General features: G+C 42.7%; 1 protein-coding gene across 1 annotated transcript in view; it reads left to right on the top strand.

Annotated features, from left to right (window-relative positions):
- LOC110520210 (receptor activity-modifying protein 1) overlaps nt 1-18,598 on the top strand; it is a 71,433-nt gene that overhangs the window by 39,885 nt on the left and 12,950 nt on the right. The window contains exon 2 of the mRNA XM_021597373.2: nt 9,418-9,553. Coding sequence (XP_021453048.1) covers nt 9,418-9,553 — 136 coding nt within the window. The remainder of the gene's footprint in view (nt 1-9,417; nt 9,554-18,598) is intronic.

Genomic DNA, 18,598 nt, shown 5'->3' on the forward strand with positions numbered 1-18,598 from the left:
ACTACGCTCTGAGATAGTTGAAATTAAAACACAGGTGGTTGCTACGATTGAGGCCAGAATACAGGAGGTTTCTGATACTTTAAAAGCAGATTTAACCATCCTGCGGAACGAGACTGTGCCAGCAATCACATTACTCAAAACAACAACTGCGTCACACACTACAACGATTGCAGCACTGGAGACCTCCGCTACTAATGTCTCCGATTTAACTACATCCCTGGAGGCTGAAGTTAAACGCCTAGCTGCGGATTTGAAAAAGTTGAAGGAGAGCTGTGTGAGTTGAGGGATTCTCTCGCTGCAATAATCTGAGACTTGTATCGGTCCCAGAGTCCGCGGAAATGCATTGCGCCACGGATTTCGTTTCAGGGCTGCTGAAGGATGTTCTTGCCTTAGATGAAAAGCCCCTGATTGATCGAGCCCACCGGTCGCTGCGCTCAAAGCCCCGGGATGGGGAGAGGCCCCGTGACATAATTCTTCAAGTGCACTTTTTTCATGAGAAGATGGAGATCCTCCGACGAGCCCGCAATACCACTCTGAGCTTTCAAGGACAGAGCTTCTCCATCTACGAGGACTACTCCCCCACTGTTTCCAGGCAGCGCGCAGCTTTCGGACAGGCCAAACAAGTACTTCGGGACCATCCAAGTGTGAAGTATGGACTGCGATTCCCAGCCCGTTTATGGATATCTCATGAGGGTAAAGACTACACATTTGAATCTCCGGATGAGGCTATGGCTCACATTCAACGTCACATCAAGAAGTCTTGAATATGCTCACAGTTCAGCAACTGTTGATTGCGAACTGTGGATAGTAAGTAACCCACTTGTGGTACAATTATGTTTAGATATAACAGGCTAGTCTTGTATAGTTGGCGAAACTATTCAGGCTTATTTGATGTGATCTAATGTTTTGATCATCTAGTGTGCGTGCCTTATCTCACTCACCTATTTAGTTTGTTTACACATTGTCTCAGTGACTCAAAATATTTTTGGTTATTTGTTTACTGCATCCGTTTGCATTGACCCAGTAAACAGTAAATGTCTCCCGAGGCTACACGGTTTTTGGGGCCTCACTTTAATTTTAAAAGTTTTGAGCGTCATTTATGCCCAGCACACTTAGTTTTTTGGTATTGGTTGTAAGCTGTCTCAGCGTCAACTAGACTACTATTATAATTACTATTATTTTTGATTGTCTTACTACGATTTCCTTACTTCAAATTAGATTTTTGGCTGAGAGCCTTTATACATTTTATTTATTTTCTCTCTCAATGCCTGTTATAAGACTGGGAATACAATTATATACATCTACAAGTGGTGCTTTTGTCATTCCGTTTGCACAAGGGATTCGCCTTTTTTTATTTGAAAAAATACATACAAATCTTTCTTTTTGCTGCTTGATCCACTAACAAAACACGACTTTAAAGAGCGGGACTGTGGGTTTAGGTTTAAGACCGCACTCTCACAGACATACTGTGCGAAGAGAACATGTTATATTTAGGCTTGTACCTCGTTTGGGGAGGTATTGTCTGGGATGGGGGGAGGTGGTGGGGGGGCAGGTTGAATTGTTCAGTTCTAATGTTGTCATCCTGTCTTTTTAGTTTTTTTTTCAGTTTTTTTTTCTGTACTTTTTCCAAACATTTACCACCGTACATTATTACTCTGAGACAAGTTATTCTGGGGGTTTTGGGCACTCATTGCTTTTCCATTCTATGCTCTGATGACAGGGTTGAATAACGGGAATGCCCAGAGGGGCCGAAATAATGCGATCAAGTACATTTTCTTGGAACACCAAAGGGGTTAACAACCCGGTGAAGCGTAAGAGGGTGTTGACACACTTAAAGGGTTTGAATGCAAATATTGCATTTCTACAAGAGACTAACTTGAGGACTGGTGAGCATTTTAGGATGCGTAAGGACTGGGTTGGTCAAGTGTTTCACTCAAACTTTCATAGTAAATCAAGAGGTGCTGCTATTCTGGTTGATAAAGCTACTCCCTTTGTAGCTTCTGAGGTTATTGCTGATCCTAAGGGACGATACGTCATAGTAACCGGTGAACTGTTTTCTACCCCTCTTGTTTTGGCTAGTGTTTATGCTCCCAATTGGGATGACACCAGTTTCATTTCTTCCTTTCTATTCCCAATTTAGATTATCATTTGTTGATTTTAGGGGGGGATTTCAACTGTAAAATGTCCCCAGTTCTTGACAAGTCCTCACAAACAAATACAGGCCCATCTAAATGTGCCCTACTTATTCAATCCTTTCTTCAGAAATATGCTATGTTTGATGCCTGGCGTTTCCTACATCCTACAGATAGACAGTATTCCTTTTATGCTCATGTTCATCAAACATACTCCCGGATTGATTAATTATTTTTGGACAAAAAACTTCTGCCTAACCTTCGGCAGTGTACTTACGAGAGTATTGTTATCTCTGACCATTCAACATTAGTGCTTGAACTAGAGTTTCCCAGTGACCTCCTATGTGTTATCAATGGCGTCTCAACCCCATTTTACTCTCAGATAAGGAGTTTGTCAATTTCATTTCTTCTGAAATCACCTTATTCCTAGAAACTAATTCAACACCAGGTATGTCCTGCTCTACCATATGGGAGTCTCTCAAAGCATACCTACGTGGCCATATTATTTCTTATACAGCCAACCAAAACAGAGTTCGCTCCCAGCGACTTCGGGACCTGAGCGAGTTCATAGCCACATTGGATGAGAAGTATGCTACGGATCCTTCCTCTGATCTGCATAAAGAGCGCCAACTACTCCAATCTGAATTTGATGAGCTTTCTACCAGGCAAGCTGAACAGTTACTCTTGCGAGCTCGATACAAAGTCTATGAACAAGGCGACAAGGCTAGTAAACTCCTTGCGCATCAGATCTGTAAATCTGAGGCCTCATGTTTAATCCCACAAATAAGGACCCCGTCTGGTGCCACCACAGTTATACATAAAGAGATCAATGATCAATTTAAACAATTTTACTCTGCGCTATACACCTCTGAATCCCCTCAAGACCCCTTGCTGATTGACTCCTTCTTTAATGGCTTGAATATGCCTTCAATTGATACAGACTCCCATGACTGTCTAGAAGAAGAATTTACGCTTGAGGAGATTGCAACAGCAGTGTCCGCAATGAAAAGTGGTAAATCACCGGGTCCGGACGGTTTTCCAACCGAATTTTACAGGACGTTTTCTGGTCTGCTTTGCCCATTCTTGTCTCGACTATTTGCAGAGTGCCTCAATACTTCAAAGCTACCGCCTAGTCGTTATCAGGCTTCAATTTCATTACTACTAAAGAAAAACAAAGACCCCCTGGAATGTGGATCCTATCGCCCAATCTCGCTTTTAAACTGTGATTACAAAATCCTAGCTAAGCTTTTAGCCATCCGTATGGAAGGCTTGCTGCACCAAGTAATACACTCTGACCAGACTGGCTTTGTGAGAAATAGGCATTTATTTTTCAATATTAGGCGCCTTATGAATATACTGTACTCCCCAGCGTTGGAGGACCCGGAGGTGGTGGTCTCACTTGATGCCGAAAAAGCGTTTGACCGCGTTGAGTGGGATTACCTAACAGCTGCCCTTTATAGATTTGGCTTTGGCCCCAAATTCATTGCGTGGATAAAGATTCTTTATTTTTCCCCCATGGCTTCGGTACGGACTAATAACTTGTCCTCTGACTATTTTCCCTTGCACCGCGGATCCAGACAGGGTTGCCCACTCCCCCCCTTGTTGTTTGCTTTGGCAATCGAGCCTCTCGCCATTGCACTACGCTCTAATGATGCCATTCAAGGCATAATCAGGGCGGGCTGGGAGCAGAAAGTCTCACTATATGCTGACGACCTCCTTTTGTTTATCTTCAACCCCGATACCTCATTGACACGTGCCCTATCTGTTCTTAAAAAGTTTGGATCAATCTCAGGGTACAAGCTGAATCTAGGCAAGAGTGAGCTTTTTCCGGTAAACAAGGCTGCTTTAAAGTGCTCTTTTACAAGTTCTCAGTTTAGGATTGTCCGGGATCAATTCACTTACTTGGGAGTAAAAGTGACAAGGAAATATTCAAATTTGTTTCAGGAAAACTTTGTTGCTCTAGCAGACAGATTGTTTCAATCTTTTGCTTTTTGGAATTCGCTACCCCTTTCTCTTATCGGAAGGATTAATGTCATTAAAATGAATGTGTTGCCCAAATTTTTATATTTATTTCAATGTTTACCCATTTTTATTCCAAAATCTTTTTTTATTTCACTGGATCAAACATTCATGCATTTTATTTGGGATGGCAAGGTACCACGGATTGGTAGAAAACATTTACAGAAGCCTAGGTCATTGGGGGGTTTAGCTCTACCAAATTTTCAGACATACTACTGGGCTGCAAATTTCAGAGCCGTTCTGTACTGGCTGCAGACTGATCCTACTGGCCCTAGACCACTCTGGGTCCAGATGGAGTCTGAATCGTGTAAACCTGCAGCACTTTCCTCTGTGCTGTGCTCGTCTCTCCCAGTGTCCCTAGGCAAAAGGTGTGTCAACCCAATTGTAAAGCAGTCTCTTAAAATTTGGAATCAGTTCCGTTTAGCCTTTAGCCTCCGAGGCTTTTCTCTATCAGGCCCAATCAATCAGAACATTTTATTTCCTCCATCTTTGAATGATGGGGCTTTTGGCATTTGGCACTCACTAGGCCTCTCCTCGCTAGCCCAATTATTCTTTGATGATACATTTGCCTCTTTTTCTCAGCTGCAGGAAAAGTTCAATCTCCCCCAATCCCACTTTTTCCGCTATCTCCAGACTAGAAACCTTGTCAGGGCTAACACACCTGGATTTCCCAATAGGCCTGCGAATACAGCTATAGAGAGCATCTTGGAGCTGAACAAGCTTCCTAGGGGCGCAATTTCAGATGTATATGCAATCATTCATGACTTACAGAACCCTTCTTTGGTGCCTTTAAAGACTCGATGGGAAAAGGATTTGGGGGAGCAACTTGGGGAAGACACCTGGGAATCTGTGCTGCACAAGGTGCACTCGTCCTCTTTTAGCACTAGACACAGCCTCATTCAATTCAAGGTGGTTCACCATATCCACTGGTCGGGGGCCAAACTTGGGAGAATATTCTCTGATTTTGATCCTACCTGTGTCAGATGTAAAGTGGAACCAGCCACACTGTTGCATATGTTTTGGGGCTGTCATAAACTGTCAGGTTTCTGGGAATTAATATTTAAATGTTTCTCTGATATACAGTGCCTTGCGAAAGTATTCGGCCCCCTTGAACTTTGCGACCTTTTGCCACATTTCAGGCTTCAAACATAAAGATATAAAACTGTATTTTTTTGTGAAGAATCAAAAACAAGTGGCACACAATCATGAAGTGGAACGACATTTATTGGATATTTCAAACTTTTTTAACAAATCAAAAACTGAAAAATTGGACGTGCAAAATTATTCAGCCCCTTTACTTTCAGTGCAGCAAACTCTCTCCAGAAGTTCAGTGAGGATCTCTGAATGATCCAATGTTGACCTAAATGACCAATGATGATAAATACAATCCACCTGTGTGTAATCAAGTCTCCGTATAAATGCACCTGCACTGTGATAGTCTCAGAGGTCCGTTAAAAGCGCAGAGAGCATCATAAAGAACAAGGAACACACCAGGCAGGTCCGAGATACTGTTGTGAAGAAGTTTAAAGCCGGATTTGGATACAAAAAGATTTCCCAAGCTTTAAACATCCCAAGGAGCACTGCAAGCGATTAATATTGAAATGGAAGGAGTATCAGACCACTGCAAATCTACCAAGACCTGGCCGTCCCTCTAAACTTTCAGCTCATACAAGGAGAAGACTGATCAGAGATGCAGCCAAGAGGCCCATGATCACTCTGGATGAACTGCAGAGATCTACAGCTGAGGTGGGAGACTCTGTCCATACGACAACAATCAGTCGTATATTGCACAAATCTGGCCTTTATGGAAGAGTGGCAAGAAGAAAGCCATTTCTTAAAGATATCCATAAAAAGTGTTGTTTAAAGTTTGCCACAAGCCACCTGGGAGACACACCAAACATGTGGAAGAAGGTGCTCTGGTCAGATGAAACCAAAATTGAACTTTTTGGCAACAATGCAAAACGTTATGTTTGGCGTAAAAGCAACACAGCTCATCACCCTGAACACACCATCCCCACTGTCAAACATGGTGGTGGCAGCATCATGGTTTGGGCCTGCTTTTCTTCAGTAGGGACAGGGAAGATGGTTAAAATTGATGGGAAGATGGATGGAGCCAAAAACAGGACCATTCTGGAAGAAAACCTGATGGAGTCTGCAAAAGACCTGAGACTGGGACGGAGATTTGTCTTCCAACAAGACAGTGATCCAAAACATAAAGCAAAATCTACAATGGAATGGTTCAAAAATAAACATATCCAGGTGTTAGAATGGCCAAGTCAGAGTCCAGACCTGAATCCAATCGAGAATCTGTGGAAAGAACTGAAAACTGCTGTTCACAAATGCTCTCCATCCAACCTCACTGAGCTCGAGCTTTTTTGCAAGGAGGAATGGGAAAAAATGTCAGTCTTTCGATGTGCAAAACTGATAGAGACATACCCCAAGCGACTTACAGCTGTAATCGCAGCAAAAGGTGGCGTTACAAAGTATTAACTTAAGGGGGCTGAATAATTTTGCACGCCCAATTTTTCAGTTTTTGATTTGTTAAAAAAGTTTGAAATATCCAATAAATGTCGTTCCACTTCATGATTGTGTCCCACTTGTTGTTGATTCTTCACAAAAAAATACAGTTTTATATCTTTATGTTTGAAGCCTGAAATGTGGCAAAAGGTCGCAAAGCTCAAGGGGGCCGAATACTTTCGCAAGGCACTGTATATGACACTGTTATAGATCCGTCTCCCCTTACAGCCCTTTTTGGAGTACTGCCCATAGGTACCCCCCTATCAAGAATCCAGTCGTACACTGTTGCTTATACAACTCTTTTAGCTAGACGGCTAATACTACAGAACTGGAAGATGGCAGCTCCCCCATCTTATAAATATTGGGTGAGGGATGTGTTGTGCTCTCTGAAACTAGAAAAAATTCAATTCAATTCACGTGGGAACCCCAAACTGTTTGATGAGGCTTGGGCTCCATTCCGGTCTTACTTTAAACAGTCCATCCTCTGATGGCATTCCAATTAATACTAAAATAAGTCTGTGACTTAAGGGTTGGAGGAGCTTCTCTCTGTGTTTTTGCTGGGGGGGGGCATTAAGGTCCATGTGCTTACTGATTGTGATCCGCAGATGCCTTGTTCATCTTGCCCAGGCAGAGACTGAAGTGTGAGCTTGTTTTTCCCAGTTATTTTTACATTTTGTTCACACCTACATGAATAATCATTTTATTTTTTTATTTTAAAGCATTGTAAACTTTTTTTTTTGGTCCAGTGGATGGTCGGTCTGTGGCCATGACTCTCTGTGAGTGGTTTCATTTCTCCACCCTTATCCCTTGACTGTTTACAGGAACAATGGTGAGGTGTTTGCTCTGTCCCTGTACTATAGATTGCCCTTTAACCTCTGTAGCCTTCTGCCTGGTGTGTTTAACTTGTCTAAAGTATGGTATATTTAAAGCTATTATTTTATTTGTATTTTTATTTGTATTTTTTTTCTAGTTGAGTATATTATTTATATTGCTTTGTCTTGTGTGTGTGTGTGTGTGTGTGTGTGTGTGTGTGTGTGTAAAACTTAATAAACAGAGTTAAAAAAAAAAAAAAAAATTTTAAAAAAGACTCCAGCCACCCTAGTCATAGACTGTTCTCTGAGCTACCGCTTGGCAAGCGGTACAGTAGCTCCAAGTCTAGGACCAAAAGGCTCCTTAACAGCTTCTACCGCCAAGCCTTAAGACTGCTGAACAATCAATCAATTCAATTTAATTTTTCACTTTAGTTTATTTAGCAAATATTTTATTAACTCTATTTCTTGAACTGCATTGTTGGTTAACGGCTTGTAAGTAAGCATTTCACATTTCACAGCACTGTTGTATTCGGGCGCATGTGACAAATACATTTGATCTGATTTGATATCTCTAACACGGAGTGCTTTTCTCAGCTCTGAGCCCTGGGGCAGTGATGCTCTGTGATGCTCTGCTCCTTGGAGTTGAGAGCGTGTTTGTGCCCTTTTAACAGTTTAAAGCAATCTCCCAGTCCAGTCAGCCTTGTCAAACAGTGAGAAACTGCTACCACATGGTGTAGTGTAGACAGCACTTAGAAAGCTTCTCAAAGCCAGAGAATTTTCTACAGGAACTCCAGGTATGAGGTTTTACCCTGTCAGCACTGTCAGGTGAGATCTTTCCAGAGCTCTGTTGGATCTCAGAGATAAAATGTTAAGCAGTATCCTCTACTTAATATAGAACTGATAGATCCCCATACCTCTGCTCATCAATGTGAAACATCTGTGAATGAGAGTTACACTGGCTCAGACCCGTACCATGTGATCATCCCCAGGCTATTGAGTTGGAAGTCTATGGCGTGAGACTACCATGTAGTTAAAGATAATAAAAAACAATACATTTATCTGACTCTCTACACTACATCTCTGTTCTAACCCTCTGTCCTCTCTCTCTCTCTCTGTTCTCTCAGTGGGTTATGCTGTGTTGATCTACAGTACATCTGTTCTGACCCTCTGTCCTCTCTCTCTCTCTTTCTGTTCTCTCAGTGGGTTGTGCTGTGTTGGTCTACAGTACATCTCTGTTCTGACCCTCTGTCCTCTCTCTCTCTCTCTGTATCTCTCTCTCTCTCTCTCTCTCTCTCTCTCTCTCTCTCTCTCTCTCTCTCTCTCTCTCTCTCTCCCTCTCTCTCTGTTCCCTCAGTGGGTTATGCTGTGTTGGTCTACAGTACATCTCTGTTCTGACCCTCTGTCCTCTCTCTCTCTCTCTCTCTCTCTCTCTCTCTCGCTCTCGCTCTCTGTTCCCTCAGTGGGTTATGCTGTGTTGTTCTACAGTACATCTCTGTTCTGACCCTCTGTCCTCTCTCTCTCTCTCTCTCTCTCTCTCTCTGTTCCCTCAGTGGGTTATGCTGTGTTGTTCTACAGTACATCTCTGTTCTGACCCTCTGTCCTCTCTCTCTCTCTCTCTGTTCTCTCAGTGGGTTATGCTGTGTTGGTCTACAGTACATCTCTGTTCTAACCCTGTCTTCTCTCTCTCTCTCTCTCTCTGTTCTCTCAGTGGGTTATGCTGTGTTGGTCTACAGTACATCTCTGTTCTAACCCTGTCTTCTCTCTCTCTCTCTCTCTCTGTTCTCTCAGTGGGTTATGCTGTGTTGGTCTACAGTACATCTCTGTTCTAACCCTGTCTTCTCTCTCTCTCTCTCTCTCTCTGTTCTCTCAGTGGGTTATGCTGTGTTGGTCTACAGTACATCTCTGTTCTGACCCTCTGTTCTCTCTCTACTCCCCAGCATGCCAGTCTGTGTCGGTGATGGCTTGTGGCGGGACCTATGAGTATGCCATTGAGGAGTTCTGCCTGGGGAAATTCAGACTGGACATGGAGGAACTTGACCAGCATCACTGGTGCAGCTGGGAGGATACAGTGGAGTGAGTATCCTATGGAGCACTAATGTAGTCTCTTAGTAGTATTCTATATAGCACCTATGAAGTATTCTCATATTCTACAGATGTAGGATCTTCACTTGATCACCCTGTTGCAGAAGAATTTTCCTGCAATGCAGGAAATGTCAAACTTGTAGTGTATTTTAGTTTTTAAAAGGCTTCTGAAGTTTGCAATTTCCACTCTGAAATTTTAGATTTGATTTTCCCTTACGAAAAATGTATAAACCCCAACAAAAATGTTCATTAATTATAATCTCCATAATAATTCACATTTCCTGTTGCTGCAGGATTATCTTCCTGCTGTAGCAAACTGGCTCAAATTAAAATCTTACATCTGTATAGCATTCTATGTAATGTAGCACCTCCATGTCATTAACATTACAGTCACTCCTCAACTGGTCGGGAGGTAATAGAGATATGTAACGTTTATTTAATCACTGTGTGCACAAACCTTTGGCCTGGCAATACTTTTTGAATATTTAAATATGCTGGTGATATTAATCCAAATGTAACAGGCCCAGCCAGTCCCACAGGCTCTTAACTCTAGGAGTAGCATCTTAAATGTAGACTGGTGCTGAGTCCCAAATGGCACCCTATTTCTATTTACCTGGGTACCACATAGTATGCTAGTATACACCACTACGATGGTCATCAGTCCAGTCTAATGTCCTCCCACCAGGAACCAGGAATGCTGGGTTGACAGGGTGTTTGTTGCCTGTTTGTCTGCCCCCATTGCTGGGGTTTTGTTTTTCCTCTTTGGCTGTAATGTTAGTCTGGATTTGTCAATCGGAGGCTTGTGGAAGGTGACACTGGTGTCCCAGCTGTCAGAACAGTGCCAGGACACTCAGCCCTTTCCTGTCATCGACAGAACAGTCACCTGTCCCCCTCCACCCTGCCACAGGGAGGGACAGTCTGTGTACTTACATAAAAATGACTCTTCACTATTTCTCTTCCTCTTCCTCTATCTTTCATTCTCAACATCCCTCCATCATTGTGGCTGGAAATGTTGATTTCTCACGAGGGGAATTATCTCTAAAGGTGTTTGTTTTTCCTAATTATTTGTGAATGTCTGCACTGACACAGTGCTCTGGGGATATGCAGCTTAGAGAGTATCTCAAATGGAACAGCTAAGCAACATCCCCAGTTCAGTTGCTTATCTTGGACATGCACACCAGAACAGTACCATTGTCTGTAGTAAGGCAAGTCAGACCACCCAGTGTTCACCATGGGAACGATGGGGAGCAGTCTCCTGATCCAGATGCAGTAAGGGCTACAGTAACCTTTCACTGTCCATATCACATCTTGGCAGGCCCTTTTAAATGTTTTATTTTAGTTAAATCTAGAGTCAGGTTCTGGCTTAGTGGGGGAGATAAACCCACACTGGGTAAGGAAATAAACCAGTTTCAAGCAGTATTTGTGTATGTTTTCAGGGCAACGAAGACCCCCTTGGTGTGTGTTCTGATGTACGCAGGGAGAAATGACCCCCGTCAATGCCTCTCAGTTTCAAACCGACAGATTGAGTCTCTGCTTATAGTTTCGTGAGCTCACAGACACGTTCATTCCTGTTTTTCTGCAGACATAATTAAGACATCATTTTGTTCTGTTTAGCGGCGTGTGTGCGTGTGCGTGTGTGCATGCCCATCCACCCCCCTACACCCTACACCAGAGTTGACCTTGATAGTGATGGCATGTTAATGTTGTATTATGTTAGCATTACCAACACTGCTGTAGAACAAACACAAGAGAGCAGGGTGAAAGGCACAAATCAAATGTTATTTTTCACATTCGCCGTATACAACAGGTGTTGAAATGCTTACAAGCCCTTAACCAACAATGCCGTTTTAATTTTAAGTTATTAATAAACAAATTAGGAACATTTGAGCAGTCTTGATACAACATTTTGAACAGAAATGCAATGGTTCAATGGATCAGTCTAAAACTTTGCACATACACTGCTGTCATCTAGTGGCCAAAATCTAAATTGCACTTGAGCTGGAATAATATATTATGGCCTTTCTCTTGCATTTCTCAAAGATGATGGTACAAAAAAAATACAAAAGAACGGTTGGCTTTATCTTTTACCAGATCTATTGTGTTATATTCTCCTACATTCCTTTCACATTTCCACAAACTTCAAAGTCATTTCCTTTCAAATGGTACCAAGAATATGCATATCCTTGCTTCAGGGCCTGAGCTACAGGCAGCTAGATTTGGGTATGTCATTTTAGGTGAACATTTTAAAAAAAGGGGCGGTTCCTTGTTAAGACAAATAAGTGTTAAGAAAGTATTTACTAAAATAATCTGAAGTAAAAAATAAATAAAGAAAAAATAAAATAGAAAAATAACAAATAATTAAAGAGCAACAATAAAATAACAGTTACAAGGCCATATACAAGGGGTACCGGTACAGAGTCAATGTGCAGGGGCACAGTTTAGTCGAGGTAATTGAGGTAATATGTACATGTAGGTAGAGGTAAAGTGACTATGCATACAAATAGTCCAGGTAGCCATTTGATTAGCTGTTCCAGGAGTCTTATGGCTTGGAGGTAGAAGCTGTTAAGAGCCTGGCACTAGACTAGGTGCTCCGGTACCGCTTGCCATGTGTCAGCAGAGTGAACAGTCTACGACTAGTGTGGCTGCAGTCTTTGGCCATTTTAGGGCCTTCCTCTGACACCGCCTGGTGTAGAGGTCCTGGATAGCAAGAAGCTTGGCCCCAGTAATGTACTGGGCTGTACGCACTATCCGTTGTAGTGCCTTGCAGCCGGAGGCCGAGAAGTTACCATACCAGGCGGTGATGCAACCAGTCAGAATGCTCTTGATGGTGCAGCTGTATAACTTTTGGAGGATCTGAGGACCCATGCCAAATAGGCGTTGTCGTGCCCTATTCACGACTGTCTAAGTGTGTTTGGACAATGATAGTTTGTTGGTGATGTGGACACCAAAGAACTTAAAGCTTTCAACCTGCTCCACTACAGGCCCGTCGATGGGAATGGGGGCATGCTCGGCTCTCCTTTTCCTGTAGTCCACGATCATCTCATTTGTCTTCCTCATGTTGATGGAGAGGTTGTTATCCTGGCACCACACTGCCAGGTCTCTGACCTCCTCTCTATTGGCTGTCTCATCGTTGTCGAAGATCAGGCCTACCACTGTTGTGCCATCGCCAAACTTAATGATGGTGTTGGAGTAGTGCTTGGCCATGCAGTCACGGGTGAACAGGGAGTACAGGAGGGGACTGAGCACGCACTCCTGAGGGGCCCTCGTGTTCAGGATCAACGTGGCAGATGTGTTCTTACCTACCCTTTCCACCTGGGGTCGGCCCATCAGGAAGTCCAGGATCCAGTTGCAGAGTGAGGTGTTTAGTCCCAGGGTCCTTAGCTTAGCGATGATCTTTGAGGGCACTATGGTGTTGAACGCTGAGCTACAGTCAATGAATAGCATTCTCACTTAGATTTTCCTTTTGTCCAGGTGGGAAAGGGCAGTGTGGAGTGCAATAGAGATTGAATCATCTGTGGATCTGTTGGGGCGGTATGCAAATTGGATTGGGTATAGAGTTTCTGGGATAATGGTGTTGATGTGAGCCATGACCAGCCTTTTAAAGCACTTCATGGCTACACTTGCCAGTTGGTCAGCGCATGCTCGGAGTACACGTCCTGGTAATCCGCCTGGCCCTGCGGCCTTGTGAATGTTGACTTGTTTAAAGGTCTTACTCACATCGGTTACGGAAACAGTGATCACACAGTCGTCCAGAACAGCTGGTGTTCTCATGCATGCTTCAGTGTTGCTTGCCTCAAAGCGTGCGTAGAAGTAATTTAGCGCGTCTGGTAGGCTTGTGTCACTGGGCAGCTCGTGGCTGTGCTTCCTTTTGTAGTCCATAATAGTTTGTACACCCTGCCACATCCAACGAGAGTTTGAGCCAGTGTCGTAGCCTCCTTAGTGATGATATATCTTTGTTGTAAAAATTTTATTACATTTCCTCACACTTTGACAGGCATATACTGATCTCATTTTATGATCTTGTAAAAAAAAGAATTTCCATACAATTTTTTTCTCCATACAGTAACGTAATACAGTATTTTGCCGAATCTATTCTATATATTTAAAACATTGTCATGGGTCTTTTAACATACATTAGGTGTTATGCTCAGACTGGCAAAAGCAATAGGGAAAGCAACAAGCCACAAAGCCTGTATGGCTATGAACAGATTCCCAAATAGTACCCTTTTACACTCCCGCCCCATTACCAAACTATGTTTATACATTCTCCTCTCATCAACAGTGTGACCAAAAAGGGCTATTATAAATTAGTAGTTAGCGTGTCATGCCTGCCCTGTCTGTGTGTGGTCCTTTGAGGTGGTTATGCTTGGCTTGTGTTCTAGTCCCACTTGGTCTCTCAGCCGTGAAAGGACTCATTAAAGTATGCATAGCCCCCCGGCTGCCTCAGCTCCTCCATAATATACACTGCACTGTTTGCACTGTTTGCAGGACAGTCAACCTGTCACTGTTCTGAGTGGACTGCCTAGCAGGTTTAGCTAGCGCGGGTGACTTAGTATAGACTGTCAAACACCTTAGCAAACCCGCACCAATGTAACTTGACGATTGAGCCTCAGACACAGAACTTCACTTGTTGTGAGAGTACAGAGGGCAGGCAAGATGGGATCCTTTTCTATGTTGTAGTGTTTCTGCAGTCTCAGTCCCAACAATACAGACTGTGAAACCCATTCACTATCACAGAAAAACAAATCTATCAGAGGGCTGCACACCACTCCACTAGCATCATTTTAGAGACAACCCGCTGGCCACTGTGTAGAATACTTCACACATTCTGCAGAGTCTAGCAGCAAGCATAGAGCTGCACTGCTCTAAAGGTCCCATCGCGTGTGAACTACATGGGGCCATGTTACCTGCCCCAGGCCTGAGCTCTGTAGACTCCACTCCGTCTTCTCTTGGCAGGTGGCATCTCTCTCTCTCTCTCTCTCTCTCTCTTTCTCTTAGCACGCTATGATGACCAATCGGCTAAACAATCTCCCCCTGCTGTTAAATCACACAAAACCCGCAGGACCAGAGGTGAGGATAGGACAGCGTTAAGCGCCCACGCTCTGTGTCACACTTTTAAAAATGGTCTACATGTGCTGTGTGTTACAGGACCCACAAATAGCAAAACAGGTGCATTTTTTTTATCTTGACCCAGCCTCCCTTGATATCAAAGTTTGGTCTTTGTTCCTGAGGTAGAGGATGTGTTCTAGGTGACCTACATGTGTGGTCAAAGAACACTATCATTTAACTAACGAACGGGAGGACGGGCAGAAGGACTATCTAACTAACTAACTTAGATATTTTCCTTGATCCACTCTTCCCTTTCCTTCTCACTCTCTCCATTTAGCTCTAAATTCATGTTTTATATAGCTTATGATCTACTCTCTGTGATCAGTCTGTTGAACGCTGTGGCAGTCGGTCATGCCTGTTTGGGAATCATTCATGATGTAGACATGCCTGTATGAGTTTACTGGCCAATAAGCTTCATCATATCCGCACCAAATCTTATGACCTCAGGCGTTTGGAAATAACTGCGGTTCTTGAACCACTATGATTGCATCGCTAATTACACTGTAATCAGAGGAATTGGATTGTGTTTTTACATAGCTCTCCAGATGGCTGCTAGCCAGAGACTTAGCCTAATGCTCTAAAATAAGGCAGCCAGGAGGTTTGTTCTGTGGTGCGTCCCAAATGGCACCCTATTCCCTATATAGTGCAATGCTGTTGACTAAGGCCCATATGCACTATATAGGGAATATCGTGCAATTTGCAGCTCTTAATCCAAGCAACTCTTTTTTTGTGCTCTCCTGATCAATAGCCAGAATGTTCACCTTGGGACCTAATGTTTCCACTGGTATTTTGTTCAGGGAGAGAAGGTAAAGTCGGATGCCATTGCCAGGGATATCAGATACTTGTCTGTCTCCACATCCCCTGCCAGCCTTTAGTTGAAATCAGTCAGTTTGGTTTGGCTGGAGGAGCGTCTCCATCCGGATCTGAAGGCTCAGCGGGGGGGGGGGGTCATGACTTGTGACTTGATTTCATTTTGTGACAGTTGAGGGAATAATTTATAAACCTTTATACCATGGCATTGTTGAATACTAATTTCTGATTGGCTTGAAGGAAGGGCATTCTAGAGCGTGCATTATTTAAGTGATAATGCCAGAGAAGCCGGTGTTTGGAGGATATATTGGCATGGGTGTTGCCAAACCGTGCCAAAATATCCTCCAAACACTGGCTTCAAGAGCATTATCACTTCAATACAATGTGTTACCAAATCAACATAATCAAATAATGATTGAAATATTTTCATTAAAAACATTGTTTTGATTAATGGGACTATTTCATACTATTTCATCCTTCCACAAGATATAATACCCAAGCCAGTTGGTCGTTCGTTCTGTCGGTTCGGTTGTCAGAGACGTGACTCAGTCGTTCAGTCTTTTTGTTCTGTAACTCCAGTGTTAATCTGCTAATTTGTAATTATTTGCTTACCTCCTCATGCCTTTTGCACACAATGTATATAGACTCTTTCTTTTTTTTCTACTATGTTATTGACTTGTTTATTGTTTACTCCATGTGTAACTATGTGTTGTTGTCTGTTCAGACTGCTATGCTTTATCTTGGCCAGGTCGCAGTTGTAAATGAGAACTTGTTCTCAACTAGCCTACCTGGTGAATTAAATAAATAAATAAAAATGTAAAATCTATAGACGTGACCCAGTCGTTCGTTTTAAATGTTCCATTGCATACTGGCTGGCAATGTTCTTATCCCTTGCTTGCTAGCTAGCCAGCCAACTATGGCTAATTTAACATTGCGTTAAAAAGTGCAGCCAGAATAAGAGCAAAGTAGCAGCATTTGCATTTGTTTAAGCTGTTTTCTGCTGACATTTATTTGGATACATCCATAACAATATAGAAAATGCGCTCAATCGTCAGGACACTGTTGTTCAGAGGAGCTAGCTAACAACACAGCTAACACAATCACTTCAAACTGAAGCTAGAAAGACTACAAACTAGCTGTACTTTGTTTCGTTTGACCTTTTTTCAATTGACATTTCTTTGTACATACAGTGCCTTGCGAAAGTATTCGGCCCCCTTGAACTTTGCGACCTTTTGCCACATTTCAGGCTTCAAACATAAAGATATAAAACTGTATATTTTTTGTGGAGAATCAACAACAAGTGGGACACAATCATGAAGTGGAACGACATTTATTGGATATTTCAAACTTTTTTAACAAATCAAAAACTGAAAAATTGGGCGTGCAAAATTATTCAGACCCTTTACTTTCAGTGCAGCAAACTCTCTCCAGAAGTTCAGTGAGGATCTCTGAATGATCCAATGTTGACCTAAATGACTAATGATGATAAATACAATCCACCTGTGTGTAATCAAGTCTCCGTATGAATGCACCTGCACTGTGATAGTCTCAGAGGTCCGTTAAAAGCGCAGAGAGCATCATGAAGAACAAGGAACACACCAGGCAGGTCCGAGATACTGTTGTGAAGAAGTTTAAAGCTGGATTTGGATACAAAAATATTTCCCAAGCTTTAAACATCCAAAGGAGCACTGTGCAAGCGATAATATTGAAATGGAAGGAGTATCAGACCACTGCAAATCTACCAAGACCTGGCCGTCCCTCTAAACTTTCAGCTCATACAAGGAGAAGACTGATCAGAGATGCAGCCAAGAGGCCCATGATCACTCTGGATGAACTGCAGAGATCTACAGCTGAGGTGGGAGACTCTGTCCATAGGACAACAATCAGTTGTATATTGCACAAATCTGGCCTTTATGGAAGAGTGGCAAGAAGAAAGCCATTTCTTAAAGATATCCATAAAAAGTGTCGTTTATAGTTTGCCACAAGCCACCTGGGAGACACACCAAACATGTGGAAGAAGGTAATCTGGTCAGATGAAACCAAAATTGAACTTTTTGGCAACAATGCAAAACGTTATGTTTGGCATAAAAGCAACACAGCTCATCAGCCTGAACACACCATCCCCACTGTCAAACATGGTGGTGGCAGCATCATGGTTTGGGCCTGCTTTTCTTCAGCAGGGACAGGGAAGATGGTTAAAATTGATGGGAAGATGGATGGAGCCAAATACAGGACCATTCTGGAAGAAAACCAATGAGTCTGCAAAAGACCTGAGACTGGGACGGAGATTTGTCTTCCAACAAGACAATGATCCAAAACATAAAGCAAAATCTACAATGGAATGGTTCAAAAATAAACATATCCAGGTGTTAGAATGGCCAAGTCAAAGTCCAGACCTGAATCCAATCGAGAATCTGTGGAAAGAACTGAAAACTGCTGTTCACAAATGCTCTCCATCCAACCTCACTGAGCTCGAGCTGTTTTGCAAGGAGGAATGGGAAAAAATGTCAGCCTCTCGATGTGCAAAACTGATAGAGACATACCCCAAGCGACTTACAGCTGTAATCGCAGCAAAAGGTGACGCTACAAAGTATTAACTTAAGGGGGCTGAATAATTTTGCACGCCCAATTTTTCAGTTTTTGATTTGTTAAAAAAGTTTGAAATATCCAATAAATGTCGTTCCACTTCATGATTGTGTCCCACTTGTTGTTGATTCTTCGCAAAAAAATACAGTTTTATATCTTTATGTTTGAAGCCTGAAATGTGGCAAAAGGTCGCAAAGTTCAAGGGGGCCGAATACTTTCGCAAGGCACTGTATTCATAAAAAAATTATGACAGCTGATTCATGATTTTGACTGGCTGAGAAACGCTGTCTGCCTGCCTGACATCTGACATGTTCATTACTATGGGACAGCTGGAGATCTAATTTGAATATTGAAACAATGTTGCAAAGGTCGGAGAGACAGACAGCAAGGTTTATACAAATCTATGCTGTTGAAAACTAAATGTCAGTTTAAAAGAAATGTGAGATAATGTCTGCATGCTTTTAATAGTGGAGATTAAGTTTATAAATTGCCTGGCTGGGCTGATGAGATTGGGGATTGCACAGTCAGATG

Source organism: Oncorhynchus mykiss, chromosome 3 (genome assembly GCF_013265735.2).
Source record: "Oncorhynchus mykiss isolate Arlee chromosome 3, USDA_OmykA_1.1, whole genome shotgun sequence".
Taxonomy (NCBI): domain Eukaryota; kingdom Metazoa; phylum Chordata; class Actinopteri; order Salmoniformes; family Salmonidae; genus Oncorhynchus; species Oncorhynchus mykiss.